This window comes from Salvia splendens, chromosome 10, assembly GCF_004379255.2.
Source record: "Salvia splendens isolate huo1 chromosome 10, SspV2, whole genome shotgun sequence".
Taxonomy (NCBI): Eukaryota; Viridiplantae; Streptophyta; class Magnoliopsida; order Lamiales; family Lamiaceae; genus Salvia; species Salvia splendens.
In genome coordinates this window covers 5,470,850-5,493,202 of record NC_056041.1, presented here as the reverse complement: position 1 = coordinate 5,493,202, position 22,353 = coordinate 5,470,850, and the positions used below count along the sequence as shown (strand labels likewise).

At 36.2% G+C, this 22,353-nt stretch overlaps 3 protein-coding genes across 5 annotated transcripts; 2 read left to right on the top strand and 1 right to left on the bottom strand.

Moving 5' to 3' along the window:
* The first annotated feature begins 4,880 nt into the window (after nt 1–4,880).
* LOC121751055 (CBL-interacting serine/threonine-protein kinase 3-like) lies at nt 4,881–9,404 on the top strand. The gene is made up of 15 exons (XM_042145771.1): nt 4,881–5,237; nt 6,046–6,301; nt 6,407–6,469; nt 6,611–6,682; nt 6,823–6,930; nt 7,011–7,091; nt 7,267–7,320; nt 7,394–7,519; nt 7,606–7,695; nt 7,797–7,919; nt 8,008–8,118; nt 8,314–8,427; nt 8,514–8,570; nt 8,668–8,742; nt 9,027–9,404. The coding sequence occupies exons 2-15, from the start codon at nt 6,128–6,130 to the stop codon at nt 9,099–9,101; spliced, it is 1,323 nt and encodes a 440-aa protein (XP_042001705.1). The 5' UTR covers nt 4,881–5,237; nt 6,046–6,127; the 3' UTR covers nt 9,102–9,404.
* A 340-nt stretch (nt 9,405–9,744) lies between these two features.
* On the bottom strand, nt 9,745–16,142 carry LOC121751054 (stomatal closure-related actin-binding protein 1-like). Of its 2 annotated transcripts, none has more exons than XM_042145769.1 (13): nt 15,901–16,142; nt 14,375–14,669; nt 14,115–14,243; nt 13,691–13,783; nt 13,274–13,414; nt 13,079–13,147; nt 12,761–12,844; nt 12,135–12,312; nt 11,353–11,469; nt 11,189–11,247; nt 10,579–10,713; nt 10,180–10,329; nt 9,745–10,045 (listed from the first exon to the last, which is right to left on the bottom strand). In XM_042145769.1, the coding sequence occupies exons 2-13, from the start codon at nt 14,654–14,656 to the stop codon at nt 9,998–10,000; spliced, it is 1,485 nt and encodes a 494-aa protein (XP_042001703.1). In that variant the 5' UTR covers nt 14,657–14,669; nt 15,901–16,142; the 3' UTR covers nt 9,745–9,997. The 2 variants fall into 2 exon arrangements, with proteins under 2 accessions (XP_042001703.1, XP_042001704.1); XM_042145770.1 differs by having other exon boundaries at nt 15,905–16,142.
* A 3,474-nt stretch (nt 16,143–19,616) lies between these two features.
* Nucleotides 19,617–22,277, top strand: LOC121753346 (F-box protein At2g32560-like). Of its 2 annotated transcripts, XM_042148620.1 has the most exons (5): nt 19,622–20,222; nt 20,295–20,374; nt 20,470–20,648; nt 21,122–21,196; nt 21,892–22,277. In XM_042148620.1, exons 1-5 carry the CDS (start codon nt 19,701–19,703, stop codon nt 22,077–22,079), a joined length of 1,044 nt encoding a protein of 347 aa, XP_042004554.1. In that variant the 5' UTR covers nt 19,622–19,700; the 3' UTR covers nt 22,080–22,277. The 2 variants fall into 2 exon arrangements, with proteins under 2 accessions (XP_042004552.1, XP_042004554.1); XM_042148618.1 differs by having other exon boundaries at nt 19,617–20,374.
* The last annotated feature ends 76 nt before the right edge of the window (nt 22,278–22,353 follow it).

Below are 22,353 nucleotides of genomic sequence, written 5' to 3'. Positions count from 1 at the left end.
CTCCTTGGGATGAGCTGTCTAACGACCGTTTTCGACGGTCTGCCTCATCCGCACGAGAAAACTGGTCCGCAATGTCCCACATTTCTTGAGCTGTTTGCGGACCGCACTCCACGAGCTTTCTGTAGAGAGCTCCGGGCAGGATTCCATTTTGGAATGCCGAGATGACAAGTAGATCATTGAGATTATCTACTTGTAGGCATTCCTTATGGAATCTCGTCAGGAAGTCGCTGATCTTTTCGTCGCGACCTTGACGTATAGAAAGCAGCTGAGCCGAAGTGATTCGGGCTTCCGCTTTCTGAAAGAACCTCCTGTGGAAAGCATCCATGAGATCTCGGTAGGATCTGATGCAGCCTTGAGGAAGGCTGTCGAACCACCTTCTGGCGTTCCCGATGAGCAGCTCGGGGAACAGCTTGCACATGTGGACCTCATTGAGACCCTGGTTCGCCATATTATATTGATAGCGTCCCAGGAAGTCATGAGGATCCTCCAGCCCGTCATAAGTCATTGACGGTGTCCGGTAGTTCCGCGGCAAAGGAGTTCGGGTGATATCGTCCGAGAACGGAGTCTTTAATGCTCCGTACATGGCGAACCCGACATCTCTTCGGTACGGAGGAGATGGAGTTCTCCTGTGGTTCCGGTACCGAGGAGGAGCAGGAGCATGTTGAGGTTGAGGATTCTTTCTCCTGGAAGACACGTCACTACTGCGGTAGTGACTTTCATGTCTGGATGAGGAGGGAGAATCCGCCGTTGTCTTCTCCGGCTGTTGGCTCTTCTGCAGGAAGGTTAAGAACTCCTCCTGCTTCTCGGCCAAGAACAGCTTGACAGCTTCATTTAAATTGGGCTGCTGGGAAGACTCGGTGCGATGACTCCTGGAGTGGCTTGCTCCTTCTTCGTGAGAACCGGAGGTAGATGTCTCCCGAGGCCGTTTTTCAGACCTACGAGCTGGACTAGCTTCCTCACGGTTATCACGAACGGTATTATGAGTGTTATGTGATCTGGTATGCATTTTTTGGGGTGGAAAAGGGTCAAAAATTCGCTTTATCACAAATTTTGTTCTCTGTTTCCCACAGACGGCGCCAGTGATGAAGCGGCGAATTTTTGATGTTTGTAAATGCAGGAAATAAATGAAGATCAACACAGAGATTTTACGTGGTTCGATTTACTGAGGTAAATCTACGTCCACGGGGAGAAATGGGGGCAGGTTTGTATTGCTTGATCTGCGAATTACAGCTTACAACACTGGCCTGCTTTATGATATTCTCTCTAGAGAGCTTTTTAGAATTTTCAGAAGAAGTTATCTATCTGACCTAGGTTCTATTTATACAGTGAACCAAGATCGTGGCATGCAGCATTTATTAGGTAGTGGATGTCGTGGAGATCGTGGCGACCTTGCATGGGTCCACTATCCTGCATGAGTTAATGACTGCTTGACACCACTAAATAGATCGTCGGTGTAGTGGAGGTGGAAATCTTGCATGAGTCCACTATCTCCTAGTTCGGTCGAATACTGAGACCGAACTGCTAAATTATTGCCGAGCAGCTTTTGCCGATCTGAGAGTAGAGCTTGATGCCGACCTGAGAGCAGAGCTTGATGAGTTGGCTTTCACCGAGCTGTAGGCTGGGGCCGAACTCTTTGGTTGTGCCGAACTGAACTCTTTAGTCACGCCGGACTGATACTCTTTAGTCATGCCGAACTGATACTCTGTCTTGGGCTTTACTGCTGTTGGGCTTGTTTAGTACGTACTCCATCAAGCACCTAACTCTGGATCCATTGTTTGAATTCTTTTTTCTTGATGAAAATATGGTACTACACTACTACTAATACTAATCATATAAGTATGGGTTAAAGAACAGAGAATATTAGCATTGTTGTATATATATTGGGATATTCATAGATGAGTTGTTCTATATCAACAATATAAAATGAAAAGAGATAAATATAAATATAAATATAAATACTAAGTGAGTCCTTCCTTTTATTGCTACTTATTTTAGGGTTATAACATTATTAAAGTTTAATTGATCTCTTCTTCGTTCAACTAGGCATGCCATATGCATCCAAATTTGATTAACATAAGTATTGTTTGTGAAGGCATGATAGTGGAGAGTTGAATTGTTGAAAGCAATAAGAATTGCGATTTTCTTGGATCCAATAAAAAATGACTAGGAAAATAATGTGGTTTAACCAATATCAATGCATCGTATTCACAAACTAGAAAAAAAAACCCTAATAAAGACCTAGTAGAAAATAGTCAGGATATTTAATGGTTATTAGGTAAAAGGAATATTCAATTGGCTACCTATCAGAATTAAATACCAATATACTCGCCGTCAGTTTTACATACATGATATTTTATTATCACTATATATTGTGTCGCATTCACATTTAAATTGTACATATTTGGTGATTCATAAAATAACTAACAATATGTTGTATGTAATGTAAGGACATATATACATTGATGAATTTAGAAAATCAAGTTTGTAGATTCGGATGCAAATATAATGAATGGGATCGTCGATGTTACAAATATAATGAATGGGATCGTCGATGTTAAAAAAGAGGCAGTGCAACGGTCATCGTTCAGTTATTACATCGTGCATGGGGTGTGTTGCATTTTCAAAAGACAAATTTAATAAAGTTTAAATGGGCATTTTGGACTGTGGCGGATCCATAGAGGTGATTAAAATATCGTAAGTCCAAAATTTTGACCTGAACCAAACTGAAATTTAAAATTTGGTATGAATTTTTCTAATTCTGGGTTCTAAGTTTTTTAAAAATTTCAGATGGGAGTATTATTTTGCAGTACTACTTAGTAATTAAATCAGTGGAGAATGAAATGATGATTAGAATTTAGAAGGGAATGCAAAATATATCGATACTAAATCCTAGGGTGGTAGGCAGTATTTGTGGATATAACGATTTCATATGTATATATCAGTACTTCTATAATGAATTTAATATAGAAACGCATTTCCATTATTTTGTTAGTTGAACATGATATCATGAATAATTTCATATCAATCTACATTGATGAAAATTAAAGAAAGTGATTACTTTGCCAAAAACAAGTGCGAAAAGTGAGGTGTATTCAGAGAGATGTAGGTGAGAGAGTACATATATAGTAAGTATACTATGGCTTATCACTTATCAAAATCTCAATAACTAAAACAATCATATTTCATCATTAATATCGTTTTGCAATCAGAATAAATATCAATTAAATGCTTAAACTATAACTTGAGTCGCAAATATATATTCTAAACTATTGATACTATTAAATTTGTAAAAATATAAAACCAATATATTGTTAAAATTGTTTTCAAACGAAGTTACGCTTTTTACGTTTTTCTCAATTGTTAGTCTTTTTTATAGAGTAACGTTTATTTTCTATATTGTTATAATTTCTTACGAATAAACTCATTCTTTTATATGATATACTATAATACTAGTTCTTCGTGAATGATTTCACACATCGAGTATTTAATTGGATGAAATATATTCATTTTAGGATATCCTATGTACACGATACACCCTTTTCCATCACAAGTTCAAACGTGAATAGGGTGTGTTTGGGAACATGAAATTGGAGCTATGGAATTGGAATTGGAATTGGAATTGGAATTGGAGGCTCCAATTTTTATTCCATTGTTTGGTATCACAAAAATGTATAGAATTTGAATTGAATTATAATTCCAAGTTTTTCAATTCCATGATTTGAATTCCATATCAAAAGTAGAAAATTGGAATTTCAAATAGTTACAAAATTGGATGGCTTCACTATATACCCAGTACACACATTTCACACACACTACACATATTTCACACGTTTCACACACTACACACATTTCACACTCTACACACACTACAAATATTCACACATTTCACACACTACACACACTTCACACAGTTCACATACTTAACCCACCTACACACTACACACAACAAATATTTCACACTTTTCACTCATTTCATGCACTACACACATTACATAAATTTCACACACTGCACACAATTCACACACTACAAACACATTTTGCACAAGCATCCTTTTTTTGATTTTTTTCAGCTTTTCGAATTTTCATTTCGATTCAAACCGAACTGAATCGAAAAACTGAAATTTTTCAAAAGTTTAAACTGAATCAAACCGTAAAACTGAAAAATTGAACTAAATTTGAAATTTCAGTTTGTGTGAAGTGTGCGTGTAGTGTGTGTATTTTGTGTAAAATTTGTAAGTGTGTGCAATGTGTACATTTTGTGTGCAATATGTGTATTGTGTGAAATGTGTGTAGTGTGTGAAATGTGTGTAGAACACCCGATTGAGCTATCTCTATACTGCACAACTTGCTTACGTAGAACACCCGATAAAAGAGTGATTAATTTAACAGAATCAAAACATAAAAGTTTAAAATCAAACACATTATAATCTATACATAATAAGTAGTAGTATTATAAAAAATTGTAAACTTGTAAAACAATAAAGTGAAACAAAATGTCACTGTCGGAAGAAAATAAATGAAAAAAGGTCGAAAAATTGATGTTGGCGCCTACCAATTAAAAAAAGAGAAGATGCAGAAAATGGTGGTTGTTATCACTGCATACGTACCCCTCTCCTCCCATGCATTTCACGACCTTGGCCCGTCGAACTCCCGTCCCCACCTCCACAGTTGCTGTGAGATTCACGCGCATATTCGCATCAATTTTTTAACCCCTTCTTTTCAATTCAATCATTCAATCTAATCCAGCTCAATTACCACTAATTTTTACTTCGCGATATCTTAGAAACCAATTTTATAATCAGCTAACAGCCGCTTTAATTTCTTGGAAGCTTCTGAAAAAGAGAATAAACAAATACCATTATTGCCAACTGTAAATAGTAATCATTCTGGTGAAGAGGATGGCAAGCTTTTTAAATTCATGTTGATCTTTTTAGGAACCCCTTTCTTTTCATGTGTGATTGCTGCTTTTGGTTTCCTGCCCTTTTCTCAATTGGGGGCCAGTGTTTCTCTCTGTCTCTCTCCCTCCCTCTCTCACACACACACAAACACGCAAATCTTGAAAAAAGTTTTGAGCTTTATTTGACCCTTTGCATACTCCAAGAGCCGCACTGCTGCAGCTCCTGATCTGATCATATCATTGAGCTTCGATTAATATTCACAACTCACAATATTTGAGTCTATCCTTTTGGATTGTTGTGCCCTTGTTTCTCTGTCACACCCGCAGTTTCATTTCATAGGTATATATATACGTGTGTTGTAGAGAGATGTGCTTTATCTGTTTTCGAACATTTTCCCCTAAAAAGGCGCTGTCTTGAAACTAGGTTTCGGATTTCTTGGATTTGGGATTTGGGAATTTGGGTTGAAAAGGGAGTGATTCTTTTGAATTGGGATTTGGGAATTTGGGTTGAAAAGGGGGTGATTCTTTTGAAGTAGAATTGATTTGCGGCTGAGTTTTTTAGCTGCTCTGTCTGTGATTGTAAATCTTGAAATTTGCCAGCAGAGGTTTGGGATCTTTCAGTGGTCATTAATTTTTTTATTCCCTTTCATTTTGTTTAATGTTGTTTGGGTCCTTTTCTTAGGCATTAGTTAAATAAACTAAACCAAAGTCACCTTGAACTTTGAAATGCATGTCGTGGTTTAATTTTGTATAATACTAATACACGTGATTAATCTGTAACCATGATTAGTTTTTTGTGATTCGCTTTGACCCTTTCTTTGCTTCGATTTGAATTCTAATTTTTTTAATTTGGTCAGTTTTTTTTTTTTATTGATTTGTTGATTCCTCAAATGATACTCTCACTGCTTATTGTAGTTGATCAATGTTATCTGCCTATACAATTCTGAAGAATTGGTAAAAAAAACAATGAAGAAAGTAAGAAACAGAGACAAATAAGATAATTTGAAGAGAGAAAAAAAAGTTTAGTTGGCTTCCAAATGTTACATAGTTGAAAGTGTTTATATGATTGATACTTTGCTTTTGAAACGAATCTTCATTGAGGCACTCCGTTTTCATGATCTCTGAGTTTGAATGGATGCACTTTTCAGTTTTTGCAGTCGAAGTAGGTGCCACTGATTTGCAGAGATTTCTTTCTGGAAAAACGGATTTGAGTTTGAATCAAGTTTGCAGATGAATCAACCAAAAAAAGTGAAGCGTATGATCGGGAAGTATGAGCTTGGAAGGACAATCGGGGAGGGCACATTTGCAAAAGTGAAATTCGCAAAGAACACTGAGACGGGGCAGCCTGTGGCGATCAAGATTCTTGACAAAGATAAAGTTCTTAAGCACAAAATGGCTGAGCAGGTTGTTGATCTTTGCTTTAACCTTCATAACTTGCTAGTTTTCACTTTAGTCAGATTTGATTTTGAAGCCCGAGTTAATGTACTCATTGCTTTATTGATTTTGCAGATCCGGAGAGAGATTGCTACAATGAAGTTGATCAAACACCCTCACGTTGTTCAGCTATACGAGGTATCTTGCTTCCCTTCCCTCTCTGAATACATATTTGTGTAAATGATTTTGACCGACTGTTTTTGTGTAAATGAATAGCGCATTAGCAATAAATGCAAGAATATTTGCTTGTGGTCGTCTAATCATCTCTTTTTTCTTTAGGTAATGGCAAGCAAGACCAAGATATTCATCGTTTTGGAATTTGTTACCGGAGGAGAGCTCTTCGACAAAATAGTAAGACAAGAACTTTAACCCCTTCAATCCTCGACATTTTGATTGTTCTTCATTTAAGGATTCGTATTTGAAATCTGAAGTATGTCGTCTAGCAATACATTTCTATTATCTTATCAAAACTAAATTATGTTACTATAAAGGTAAATCATGGAAGGATGCGAGAAGATGAAGCTAGAAAGTATTTTCAACAACTTATTCACGTTGTCGATTATTGCCACAGTAGGGGGGTTTTCCATAGAGATCTAAAGGTACTTGAATTTCCTTCTAAATATTCCACGAATGTTCAGAACTTTACTATTATGCTTGATTCTGTATCCTTCTGTTGCAGCCGGAAAACTTGCTATTAGATGCTGGTGGAAACCTCAAAGTTTCCGATTTTGGGTTGAGTGCTCTGTCCCAGCAAGTCAGGGTAAACTTCATAATGTAAAAATTTGGTTAATAACTACTAGTAATACTTTTACTGCCCATTTTGTTCAAATGCAAAAGGAAATTCTGTTAGTTTTGATAAAAAGTGTAGAAACAGTTGCCATTTTTGTAATTTCCAACTAGTGGAAAAAGATTACTTATTGATATAATTTTGGCAGGATGACGGTTTGCTGCATACCGCCTGTGGAACACCAAATTATGTCGCTCCGGAGGTATACATTATGCCTCTCTTCGCCTCTCCATTTCCGTTGTAGTTTTTTGCTAATTTTGTTGAAACCTTCATAGGTACTTAATGATAGAGGATATGATGGAGCAAATGCAGACTTGTGGTCTTGTGGAGTCATACTTTTCGTATTGCTTGCGGGCTACTTGCCTTTCGATGATTCCAATATTATAAACCTGTATAAAAAGGTGAGCATTTTTGGTGATTTTTCGGACATTTTGCTCGTTTTTTAGTTCTGCTACAGTTTTGATCATTTGCTGTTTGACATGTCCAGATATCTTCTGCTGAGTTCACATGTCCTCCTTGGCTTTCCTTTGGTGCCATGAAGTTGATTACTCGAATCTTGGAGCCGAACCCTCTTAAAGTGAGAACATTAGTCGATCGCTATACAAAAACCTATTTGGTTTATGCTCTCACCATCATCTCTCTCAGAAATTTAAGTCATCAGCTTCTGCATTTTTTCAGCGAATTACAATCCCCGAAATATTGAAGGACGAGTGGTTTAAGAAAGATTACAAGCCCGCAGTGTTTGACGAGAAAGAAGATGCAAGTTTGGATGATGTAGAAGCTGTGTTCAAGGATTCAGAGGTACATATGCACAGTTAAATCTCCACATATTTCGGTTTGCTAATAGTTTTGATTCGTAGAAAGCATCTCACTAATTTATTTACAACAGGAATTTCTCGTGACGGAGAAGAAAGAGCAACAGCCGGCTGCAATGAATGCCTTTGAGTTGATTTCGATGTCGAAAGGTCTCAATCTCGGGAATCTATTTGATGATGAACAGGTTTGAACTTTGAATGCAAAAACTCTTTACTTATATTAGTTAGGATTGGAGAAATCTTAGTAATGAGATAAAATACTCAAATCATAATGTATTTTATCAATCATGAAAAGTAAACGTCACGTGAGGTGTTGTATGCAGTGATTCTCAGAATAAGCACGACAGTGACTAACCCGATTCTCATGTCTTCAACGACAGGGGTATAAGAAGGAAACTAGGTTCACGTCTAAATCCTCAGCAAATGATATCATCAAAAAGATCGAACAAGCTGCAAAACCTCTTGGTTTCGATGTTCAAAAGAAAAACTACAAGGTAATGGTTAATTCTTTAGTTACAAACTCAACGAGCAACCTTGTTTCGTGCTTCCTTTTTGGTAATCTTTTTCCAAACATTTCCAGATGAGGCTAGAAAATTCAAAAGTGGGAAGGAAAGGGTACCTCAATGTTGCAACTGAGGTATGTCGTTTGTATATTATACGTTAACCGGGTGTATGGAAAGTTTTCGTACATTGTTTGTTCGGTATGTGATCTGAATTAATGTGCTTTAATTTAGGTTTTTCAAGTCGCGCCTTCTTTGCACATGGTCGAGGTTAGGAAAGCAAAGGGAGATACTCTTGAATTCCATAAGGTACATTATTCGGCTGAAAGTGTGTTTATAGCATATACTCCTTTCGTTCCACGAAATTAGTAGCGGTATATTCCTTATTTAGATGTCGTCCACTTTCTTAATTTGAATTGCCTTATAAAAATTTCTTTTACTAAAATAACCTTATTTGATGTTTGTGAAGATAATGTATGAAGCATTTAACAAATAATTACATATGTCAAAGAACATTAAATGTATTTTCGTGTAAAAATGATGAATATGTGCAAGATCTCAACTCAGAAATCAGTGATGTTCTTCAAATGCAGTTCTATAAGAACCTCTCTACATGCCTTGAGGATGTAGTTTGGAAAACTGAAGAGGATATGCAACAAATGAAGTAAATCACGCAGCGATCTCAAAGAGTGAATTTTAGATTCAAGTGTATAAATTGATGGATTTGTCATTCTTTCGTTGATTTGGCTTCTCTCGCGGGATCTTTTTCTTCCGAGAGAGGAGCATTGGCTTCCGCAGTTTTGAGCTCATTTCTTGGTGTGAAGATTGGAGGATCATAGATAGTTTTCTTGTAAGGTGGTGTGCCTTTTTAATAGTTATGTGTATAAGGAATAACACATTATTCAATGTAGTGTGTTGCATTTCAAAGATTGAACACATAATTGGGAAAATCTTGTTTTGTTTTGGAACAATGATGAGAGACAAACAGTATTACCTATAGTATATGAAATTTTTGATGGATTGTGCCATACCATTACAAAATGTGCAAAATGATTATAAGCTATCTTTGTCGAGTAGGAGTGGTTTTGCCCCGATCGACCAAGCTCTCGTTAGCTCCTTTGGTGCTCGTGTCGTGCCGTGTCATGTCGTCTCCATTTCCTCAAGCAGAACAATATGACATCAGAAATTTAAAATCACCTGTGCAGAAGTCTAATATAATCAACATGTCACAGCAAACCACGCATTCTATTAAAGACCATAAAATTCTCCATGCATCGCTCGAGAAAAAAAAATCGAAATCAAAGAAAAACATCAGTTCAACGCGGGATACCACTTCGTCGCAAGACACGAACTATAGTCATTACACAATAGTCATAACCAGATATTTCTCTCAGTACTTCTGTAAGATCTCTATCAGACAGTTGAAATGAAAATAAATCAATCAATAAAATAAAAATGGGACAAATAGGAACAAGGAAACCAAGCTGCTAACACAACAAAGACAATGAGCTTCAAATATATTCACTGGAAAAATGGGAACTGGTAAAAGAGACTCTAAAAAAGCTCAGCATCTTCCTTCACCAGTTCTGTCATCTGGCCCAGCAAGCGCAATCTGTTTGAATAAAAGCATCGCGTGTTATGATCATTTTTCGAGATAAATTTCCGAACAAAATGCATCATGATGGAGAAAATGTGACTAAAATGGACATAAAATTTTGCTTTCTCCTTCAAGATTATGATGCTTACGTTGCAATCAAATGCGAATCTTCTTGCCAGCATGATGGCTGCGTTTCTTTCTCGTTCTGATTCAAATGCTAAGATGAAGGACAATCCGGTCTTCACTTGCCAATATACTGACTGAGCTGCAGCATTCCCACCACCTCTAATTCCACAAAGCTGAGGCATATAAAAATGGAATTGTAATTATATCTCAAGTAAAAGATAGCCTTGATGAGAGCATCTTCCACTTAATAATATTTGTGTTATCTCAGGTGAAAGATAGCCAGCAAAAAGCTCGAGAATCGTGATTGGGGCAACAATGCAGACTATATCCGTAATACCTTTATATTCAGACTAAATAGTTGCCATATGGTCAAAGTTCGGACTATAATTTAACACTAGTTTTTGCTAAAGTCGGACGACTACCTGCATTGAATTGGAATAGTACTCCTTAGCTATGGTTGTTTGCCCTTTGCTGAGTTTTATTCTCATCTTTCCTATATGAAGCACATGGATTGACTGTGAAGGATGATCTTCTCCATTCATCTGGATAAGGAGAGCCTGCAGAGAAAGGTCCTTTCTTATACGATTTGGGAAACACGTAATGAAATGAGAACCAACCCAAATACAGTTCGCGCGCATGCAATAGGTCGGAAAAAAATCTTACACAACAATGAATTCACAATCTTAATATATATAAATAGCCACCTAAACTATTTATTTACCCTCCTTTATGTGAATTTATGGAGACATGTTGCTTTGTGGAAATTTATAAATTTAACAGAGAAGGGCTATTTTTCATCTCTTTAATCATCATGGCTGCTTTTTTGTCTCTACAATATCAAAATGGCCATTATTTTCTTGGCATCCTCCGATCAGTAATCAATGAGACAAGTCAAAGTAATCCAGCGGATTATTTCAAAGAAACATGAACTTTCTATCAGGGAAAGTAATGCCATTAATATTAGGCGCATTGCCAACAAACACATGCATCATGAAAGCCAAATTTTTCAATCGACAAGATAAATAAACATACAGTGAATTCGGTGTCATGCCTCCGCACCAATGCCTCCACGTAGTTTCCCAATCCTGCAGCTGTTGTGAAAATAGATTTAGTTATTTAGTGTTAGAACTTAGAACACAAAATTAACTATGATTAGTGAACAAAAAAGAAAAGGAAAGGAAAATATTTTTACAGACCAGGATCAATAGGACCAGAAGTTGATAAAGTAATGGTCTGATCATCAGTCGAGATATCCGCCTGCAGTACTCTTCCAACGTCAAAAGGTTCCGGAGCATATACAGATTTGTTGGCCCCTGACATAGTGCATAAGCCAGTAAATAACAAACACATTAAAGCTTTTGAGAGAAATAATTTTATGAGAGTATGCTATTTCCTGCACGAATAAGTGAGAGACTCAAGGACCTCAATTTCAATAAGATATCTACAGCACAGACAGAGAGCCAAACTTACTATATGGAGTATATAATACTAGTAGTACACATTAAAAGGAGATGGGATTTTCTTCAAGGGGTAATGGCGTCTAAATACACAAACTTTCACCAGTCAAAAAATGCTGGTTTTACATATGAACTAAAAAATTTGCCTCCAGATACACAAACTTTCAATTGTTCCAAATATTTTTCAATGTGGCCAACTGAAATGGCAAATTAATGACATCATGACTAGTTGAGCATTGACATCTAACCACTTCATTTAGTGCACCAGCCTTTAAAGCAATTGACAACTGTTTGAATACTTGGATTAACTGAAAGTTATGTATTCAGAAGGCAAATTTTCAATTAATGTGCAGAACCGGAGTTCGATGAAAGTCCGTGTATCTAGGCGCTGTTACCCCATTATTTAACAATAGCCAGAAAGGTCATAACAATCTGCGAGCTTGTAAATACATCTGAATATTCTACGACTTGTATGATTATGACATTGTGAGTCAAATCATTAACTATTAACATACAGATACCTGATATAAGTTCTTTCTTGCCATCCTCAGAAGTAGTGCGAAACCACTGAATAGTGCATTCAGAAAGCTCTGGAGCACTATCAGAACAAGGATATATCCGCAGACATGAACCCAGTGCCTCAGTGCCATCTATATCGTACAAACGAAGCAAGTTTTCATTGCCCTTTTTGCTTGCAAGCTGCAAATATCAATATCAAAGTGCATCTTAGCTATTGGTTTTATTTCCAGGAGTAAAAAAGCAATATCCTCATTATTGTCAGCATGAGCATTTTACTTTGTATAACGACCTGGGCTACGAACAGAAGGCGCCTAACATGACAATTAACATTTTCATTTGCCAAAACGGTTACATCACATTACTAAAAAAAACCCACCACCCCCATTTAAATAGCCTTTCCACTTATTATTCTATATTTGATGTGGCATATTAATTGAGATCTGTCATTGCATTTTAGCTTAGTGACGGTAAGTATTGTTAGACGACTAAACTGGAGAAGAGAGAATTTGTGTATAGTAAATTAACGAGCACATAGTATTAAGCAAACCATGTGATAATGATTGCACCATTGTAAGGGAGGAATCATGGATGAAAAGTTGGAAACTGATGTAGAAGAAAAAAGAGAAACCTCTTTCTGGAGCTTCAGTGAATGCTTCGACTTTTCCACAAGTTGAGTCCTTAATGCACGCAATTCATGTTCCATGTCCATGACCTGGAAAACAAATTTGCGTATCACTAGAAATAGGTATACAATACACAATACAGAATAAATTTTTTTAAAAATTTAACTATTGTAGATGAAGGAATGGTGTAACCGAAGGTAGGTGAATTATATTTGTAGTAGCATCATAGTTTTCATATACTACTTTTATACGATCAGTTTGTGCATTCATTGAAAATAAAAAGCATCAAAATGAAATAGCATATTGCGTACAGATGTAATTACCTTACTAGGTTGATGCAGCATTTTGATCCGCCTAGCCTCTTGGACATCCTTCATCAGCTCACCCAAGTCCTGATTCCAAAAACAGAATGCCACGTTATATATCAAAATATAAACTACGCATTACTTTTCAATCTTTGTTTCAGGTTTGTTTGAAAAAACAAAGTATCACCACACATATTTTTTTAAGTAAATGACCTGCTTTCCTGCAGCTCTAGACATTCGTTCGTGTTCCTGAAGAGCTTCTTCCACTCTCTGCACTGCGGCTTTAGCATTCTCGATTTCTGCCTTTGCAAAAGCTCGTTCTTCATCGACAAGCTTTTTAGCCTCTTCAGAAGCCTGCAAGAGAAGGTATCTTTCAGTAGAAGATGAAGAGATAACAAGAAAAAATTTGTACAAGAAGAAGTCCTTAACCAATATCATAACATTTTTGCACAACAGCAACGAGTCTTACATTGTCAGTCGTTGATCCAGGTACTCCCCGAAAAATTAAGAAGAAATACTTACAGAGAAGAGAAGAAGCAATAAAAGACAACGGACACAGTCTGATAATAAAAAATGTAAATGCGAAGAGGGAGATTACGTCTGGTTACTAAACACATTTGGTAGTTTTACCTGCTTTAAAAAGGTAGCGAGCCTTTTGACTTCAGCCTTCTCTTGAATAAGCTCACCTTCCCTCTGAGTCAAATGAAAGGCTAGGGATTCGACCTGAAAACAACAAAAGAGAGCATATGGGGAAAAGTGAGATACAAAGTAAGCAGATAAGTAGCTTTCGCGGCCATTTTCAATAGCATAGCAAATGGAATCGAGTAGCTATAATTTATCCACATAAATGTTTCATTTTTTTCACATGATGCAAATATGCAGTTCTTAAAACACACATAGTCGATCTTGTTCAATAAAAAATAACTGTTAAAGGTAATTTGGTCGCGCACGAATAATAGCCCTCTTTTAGGCATAAATCAGAAAAAAAATCTTGACATGTGGATAAGAACACGGTTGAGAGATATGTATAGAAAAGGAGAACGAGATAACTAACAATGGATATAGCATCTGCGACATCATCGTTGTTCTTGCCACCAACTCGGGCTTTCAGAGCTTCGAGAGAATCCCTGAGTTTCTTCAGAATCACATGTTTCTCCAACGAAGCTGCCTCTTTAAGTCTCGCCTGCAACAATATTGCAATAAACGACATTCAAATGCTTGTCAAGAACAACACATGCAAACCCGAGCTCACCATATAGTGGTTCCACATCTTAAAAATCAATTCATTAATCAGCTAAGTTAATGACAGATGACCTGATCGGATAGCTTTGCAGCGGCTGCCAAACCCTTCTCGAATTTGCTAGCAAGATCACGTACTGAGAGGCGTTGCTGCTGCTCCAGAAACAATGCATTCTCTCGTGCAACCAAGTCCTTTGTAGACAGCGTGTTCAAATCTTCTTTGACCTCGACAATCTGATTGTTCGTTCCAATGGTGTATCTTGGAAAACGAGTAGAGGCAAAAACCACATCTGCTGACACCGGTGAGACGGCATCCTTTTGCACCGTGTAACTAAATCCTCGGGCAAACCTTGTCATTCTGAAATTTTTCCTAAAAATCGGCCATAGAGTAGCTTACATTAGCATTGTTAACAAAATCACCGTAGTGTTTTTACTTGATTCAGATCAACGTTTGGGTAAAACAAAAATTAATGACATATCTTTGCATCTTTGATTGTCATAGGAAACATACAAACTGAGAAAATGTTACTCCCTCCGTCCCCCATTTTTCTCCTCTTTTGCCATTTTCGTTTGTCCTCCATTTATGTCCACTTTCACATTTTACCATAAATGGTAAGTAGGCCCCACATTCCACTAACTCATTCTACTCACATTTTATTATACAACTAATATATAAAAATGAGACTCACATTCCACTAACTTTTTCAACTCATTTTTCATTATTTTTCTTAAAACCCGTGCCCAACACAAAGTGGACTAAAAATGGGGACGTAGGGAGTACTATAATTTGTGACCCTAACCTTCTCGTTTTGCTCAGATGCTTGCTTTATTCAACCAAAATACCAAATTTATCAGAAGAAATGCGAAAAAAAATCTATGGTGAAAATGCAGACTATCAAACTAAAGAGGAATTAACCACTACCACAACATTAACTAATTCTTGTTGCATAGCAGCACCTTTTCTACCTAAGCACCCACCACACAGAGAACCCTTAACCAAGCAAAAAGTCCTAATTAGGCAGTAAATGTAACACTTCTGTCCGAATTAAAAATGCAAAAAAAAAATCAAGAACAAAAAGGGAAAATATAGTAGTAGAATCGTTAGCATACACCAAAAGATTGGATTTTTAGTCTTTCCACTATAGCATTGAACACATTTTTGACAAATAATGTTACATAAAACGCAATTATAATGACCAAAACCACCAATTCACATAACCCTAATCCAAGCAAATTCCCAATTATCTGACAGCAAACGTAATACTCATGTCCGGATGGAAAATGCAAAAAAAAAAAAACATTTAAGGAAAGGTAAAAAAGTATCATCGTCTTACCACAAAAGAATGGATTTTTACCATTGCAAATTTGCAAATCACCAAAAATAAACGATTTGATTTTCAGTCTTTTCACTAGTATCCCATTGAATACATTTTTTAACTAATAATATTACAGAAGCGCAAATGTAGTAATTAAAACCACCAAATGGCCTGAGAGGCTATAACCAACATCCCAAGAAAATCAGCATAAACATCAAATATATGTCAAGCAAGAAAATCTTTTGGATGAATCAATTAATTAGGACAAAAAATAAAAAAACTAACCCACACTAATTTTCCCAGATCATGCAATGTGAAGTGGAGGTAGACGTGGTTCTTGGAAATTAAAACTGAAGTGATAAACAGGAGCACTAGAAGTCTAGAAACAGTGCTTGAATGTAAAGGGATTGAGGATACATGTGATTGCTGAGAGAGAAGATAAAGTTAAATGAACTCTGTTTGCTTTTAGAAAGCCAATGAAAGGTAAGGGCAAAGGGGTATGTTTCCTTCTTCCCTATAATTGCACATCAACTATTTTACACTGCAATTCATGCTGTGTTGTCTCCATTTTTCTATTTTAACGAAAATTAAATTGAATATCCACATTATTACAGTCACAATACACGTGTAATAACAAGATTTTCGTCAAGAAAATTATGAATAAATGAAAATGCCTAAAAAAGCCATAAACTCGGTATGTAAGTTTAAAGTAGTCTCTTTAAACTTGAGATTGTCATATATTGAATTGATAAAGGTCATGATTAAAATGTATAGATCTACTTTCTAATTAAAAGTTTTTTAGGTTGAACTAAGTAGAAGTATTTGATTGTACTAATAAAAGAAATTATAGGGGATAGTATCATTATCATAGTAGTAATAAAAAAAAGAAAATAATAACCAAAAAGGAGAGAGCAGTTGAGAAGTGAACTGTGTATTGGGCTAACCAATCATTATGTAGTGTTGTTTTAGCTTAGACTTCAAATTTTCATCTTTTTTTCCCTTTCTTTATTGAAATCACCTAGGTTTCACTTAATATTGATTCATGTCACAAAAAACATGTTATTCTTTAGAGCTGTTTGTATCCTACTGAGTAATCGGGTATAATCCGATCCTTTTCTGTCAGTTTTGATGACAATAATTATATATTTTTGGAAATTAGGTATGCCTGATATTTATATTTTTAAAAATTATGATATTCTTGTATCCTAATATACGATTAAAATAATCAAAGTAGAGTTTCATATGTGATTCGTTAAAAATAAATTGGGTCAAGTAGCGGATTTTTTTTTTTTGGATAGTACTTAACCAAGCCCGATTATACAATCTGTTAAGAGAAAACGAAAAGAGAGTAATTTTAGAGTACTATCAATTTCGATATTTTTTTTTCAATCACTATCAGTCATTTATGCAGCTTGTTTTGATTTGTAATTATTTTTGTTTTACACCTATAATGAAAATCCAATAGCATAGGATACCTTTTCAATATTTTTGTTTTGAATCCGGCTCAAGGCATTTGGCTTAACTTATATGGGGGTTGAATAAAAGGGGCTCATTAATTCAAGAATCGAATGATATTTTGAAGAATAATCGTTTGCAATGATTGATGTATAATCGATAAGTGTTGTCAAATATAAAGTTTTTGTTAAAAAAATTGCATATTGTTAGGCATAGAATAGAACCTCTTTTACCTTACTAGTCTACAATCAACATTTATTGATGTATTTATGGATTCAAAATTATGATGGGTAATGCTTTTATGGATTCTTTGAATATTCACTCTCATGCTAGACTTTGTAGCTAGAAATAATCAATGCTATTTATGAGGTTGTTTTTAGGTTATGCCACGAAAAATGAAAAAAATTAGCTTCAAGTTTGGGTCTTTATGATTCTTATTTTCTGAAATATTTAGGTAGAGACAGAAAAGTGGGATTCATGTTTGGGCCTATAAAAGCCCATGTTTTCATTAAAAAAATTCATTAGGTGTTTGGGCTTGCTAACTCAAATTCTCCTCATATCTAAAACAGTATGCTTAGTTGTTTAAATTTATAATAGGTGGTTTTACTCTATCCCAAAACCTTAATTATGATGAATGCTTGGGCAGATATGAGTCAATGATATTAGATTAGATGAGTCAAGTGAGCAATATAAATCTCGAAGGCGTTGAGTTCACGGAGAAGAAGATGGAGAAATAGATCGACTATCGTGCATTCTAGCTGCAAATTTGAAATGAAATTCGTAGGGTCGGACACAACAAAGAAAGTTGTCTCTAGTATCTGAATTCAGAGGTGATACAAAGGTCATTGCTAGACGATGAATGATGAAAAAAACCTGAAAGTGAATTTCAATCCAAACGGTTGGGCCAGAGTTGTCGTACAATGAGGTCGATGACTGTTGTAAATGCTTTAATTAATTGAGTTTTCCGGACCCAGTTAGATATGCCAATCTGTACCAACTTGCTAAGCTAGTCGAATTGCGCAATATCACATGAGATTCACAATGTGTCACTTATTTGTACAATCACTTAAAAAGAAATGCAATCAACTACAATTATTCTCTTGAATTATTGGCATAGCATTTGTGTTACCTAACTTTGATTTAATTTAATACCGCCAAGCTCACCGATCTCATGGATCATCGGAATCTACTATTAGTCACGAGAATCACATTAGTTGTCTAATAAATTCATTATAAGTTTAGTTTTATGGATTTGTAGGTTCTACTAAATCTTCTTATATTAGGATAATGATAATCAATAACTTCTTTTTAGGAACTAAAGAATAGTAAATTGCATTATTTGGTTGGTGAACAAGATTTGGGATAACAAACGCTGGTCCACGCGGATTACAATGGATAAGAAAAGAGAAGTTACTTGAAAACTGATTATCTTTTAAATCTCTATTAATAATTAAAACGATATTAATTGTTTTGAATATTGAACTTTCCACCTCATTTATTCTACTGCCATATCATCAAATTTAGTGATACATTGAGGTGAAGTTAGAATTCGTAGGAAGATTCATAAAAGTTTATGTTTTTAGACAAAGAGTTTATAAATTATCATAAAATACTAATTATTGGTGGCCTTGCAACCAATTAACGTTTTCTTAATTGATAGATATCATAGGTAGAATGGTTTGTACTTTGTAGTATCAAATGATATAAATTGGAAGTGCACTTAATACATAAATGAAAAGAGTTGCGGAGTGATTATAAAATATTGTAAATAATTGAAATTTAAATATGATATTCAAGTGAATATTAGTACTCCAGTAAACATAAACCCCAAATTTATTGTTTCAAAAAACATACTATACCAACTAGATGAATGAAATACAAAAGTAAGCATGTGCAAGTGATCATGACATATAATAAAATAGAAATATTACATTATGGACCAACGGAAATAGTTGTACACAAATGAAGTAGTACAATTTTTTCATGTCAAATATCCATCTGTCCAATTTTTTCTTGCCACCATTTTAATACTATTATTGTGTGAGTGAAGATTGAGTGTCATCTTAATTATGGAGTAATAATAATTATTCTGATCGTATTACCATAAACGAAAAATAGCAAATTTCTAATGAATAATTTGAAAAGAAAATCGTGTCCATTTTTTGTGGACAGTACTTTATTAAATCAAAAACCCATTTCCAGTTTATATATACATTGAATCTCGTCAATTCCGAATTCTTAAATACGGGTATTTGATTCGAATCCAATTCAATATCAAGTTACCCGACCTCGAATGCTACAATTTGGGTGTTTCTTAGATTCCGTGCCTGCTTAAGGCAAAGATCATTTCGTAGAGAAAGGATCTTTATACGTGTCTGAAGATAATCCTGTTTTATTACTAGAAAAAGATTTTCTTGCCTCTTTGTTCATAGCCCCACAGTTTTAGTTAGGTGGGCTTCTGCTAATCCCACTCTAATTGGCCAATTAAAAGCCAACTCACTTCAAGAATTTTCCCACTGTAAATTGACTCTACAATACACACGTATACTTGCGTGTATGTGTGTGTGGGGTGTTTTTTCTTCTCTCTGTCTCTCTCTCTATATATTCCTCAAGTTGAGCAAGATAGTGAAATGCTACACTGTCTCCTCTTCTTCATCACTTCCTTCTCCTTATTCCTCTTCTCATTATTCCTCACTTCAATAATGTCGCCCAAATCCAAGCCTTCCGCCGCCGCAGCGCCGGCGATGTCGGTGCTGGAGTTGCCGGACCTGGTGCTGGAATGCATCCTCGAGAAGCTTCCCCCGGAGGGGCTGTGCAGGATGGCAAGCGTGTGCACCTCCCTGAGAGACGGCTGCGTGAGCGATCATCTCTGGCGGAAGCATATGGAGGGGAAATGGGGTGGGATTTTTGGGGCTGCTGCGGCGAATGAATGGGAGTGTTTTATAGCTTCAAGAAAAGACCTTTCTTTCTTGAATGAGTGGAAGTTGCAGAAGGGGGTGGTGGGGTATTTGTGGGGGTTGATTAGATCTGGCTTGAGCGGCGGTGGTGGGAGGAGGAGGACCTCCTTCACGGCCGTTGATTCGGTTATGTCCAAGTATCTTGCTCTTGAGTCTGGAAAGTTCTGGTTTCCTGCTCAAGTTTATAACCGTGAGGTTTGTGTTGATTTCTTGGATTTCTATCATAGAGAAGTGTTGATTGATCTTGGTGTTGATGTGTGTGTGCAGAATGGTCATGTGGGATTTATGTTGTCTTGCTATGATGCTATGTTGAGCTATGATAGGAAAACTGACACCTTCAATGCCAGGTTAATCTTACATATAATTGATTGAAGCTGAGGATTTTGTGATGATGCATAGTGTTGAAAGTTTGTAGTTTTGATTTGTTGGTGTTGGTGTGTAGATATCCTGCTCATGGAGCAAGAGCAAGTGCTATTGAGAGTGGTGTGACATGGGATAGGTTGAGGGCTCCCCTTATCCACACTTCACCGCACGATCTTCACATTTCGGATTGCTTGCACGACCTCCACCCTGAGGATCACATCGAGATCCAATGGAGACGAAACAAAGAGTTCCCATATGGTATTGTTCATACTCTTTTACGCAGTTGTATGAGTTAGTTCTTTCATTTGCATCATATGGTATTGATTTCTCTCTCTTGGCACACACGAGTTGGTGTTGATAGCTTTTTTCCATATGGTGTGTGTGTGAGTTAGAGTTGTCATTTGCATCACATGGTATGTGTGTGGTAGGTGTGAGTGGTATATCTACCAAGAAGCTTCATAAAAGGAGTTTGAAGACCAAGCCTATAACTTACCCTTTCCTTTTCAACTCACACCATAATTGACTTCTTCAAACTTTTGGATATATTCAACCTTGTTTTCTTAAAGTGGAAGGTGGCATGTCTTTTCATTCTTGCTTGGTGGGAAGTTCTTGTCAACTCTTAACGCATCTCGTTTGTCGTTTGTTTAAAAATTCCTATCGAATTACCTAGAAATTATCTCGAATAGATGATACAACAAGTTGAATGGAAAATGTGTTGCAAATGTGTGCAGGTTGGTGGTATGGTGTTATAGGCCACTTTGAAACTTGCGATGGGAACACCAGCTACTGCCGGTGTCATGATAGTGGTGAGTTTGCTGCCATATCTTCTTCGTTGGTAAAACTGTCAAACAAACTCACAATTAATCAAAATAAACACCCCCTGATAGTAAAACACTGGAGATGAAGTAAACTTATCGAAAAGTAGGAATACTAGGCAAGGGATACTGAGAGGTCATGTGTGTCTAAATATCATTTGTGAGACCTCATTCTCATCACTCATAAAGCCATATTATATCTCTTTAAAGAAGGAGGTCATTACATATCATTTGGCTCCCATTTTTCATGCACTGTGGGGCTCCCCTTGTGCCTATAGTTGGACCATTAAAATAGCTCGTGACTAAGCCTGTCGTAATCTCGACCAACAAACTCATGAGTGCTGTCTCAATGTGATGCTTATGGCCAACCAATATGAAGGGGACTTCTTTACTTTTCTTTATGTTTATTTTGTTTTTTGTTTCTGTCTTTATAGTTCTAATATTTATTTGTTGTAGTCGTGCTTTTCACTTATCTGCAACGCGTTGAGTCTGAGTCGCTGATGACTGGTGTAGTCTAAGATTATATAACTAAACTTAGAGTTTCATCATGAACCTTAAAATGACAACAAGATTGAATTTTTGCTTTGTTTAACTGCCAGTAAATGCATAAACTGTCTGCAGATTTTGAATTTGTCACATTTATAAGCTATGTTTAAGTAACTTGTGGAGATTTGGTAACGGTGCAGACACGGTGGTGCTGGAGTTCAGGCAGTACACACTGGGATCCCATTGGAGGCAAAAATTCATCAACCGGAGAGAGCACAGAGAGGAAGGAAACGAGACGGATGGGTTTTACGGAGGGATTCGGAAACTGAGAGGGGAAGAAGAGATCTCTATGTGGAAGAAGCTGTGGCCTGCTCAAGTTTTACAGTAATAAAATGTTGAAGAAAAGTAGTTACTACATTATTTGTTGTAGGTAAATTATTTTGAGGTTGTATCATTATTATATGATGCCTCCATTATTTCTTAGATGTAAGGTAAACCCCAAGTGGGAATATACAAATGTATAAAGTACTATCATGTATCCACTTTTGATCATATAATTGCAAGTATACCACTTTTGGATTCAGTATCTCCACATTTTGTATCTTACTGGTGACTGACTTACATCATACTTATGGACTAATAACACTGAAATTAAGTGCTAA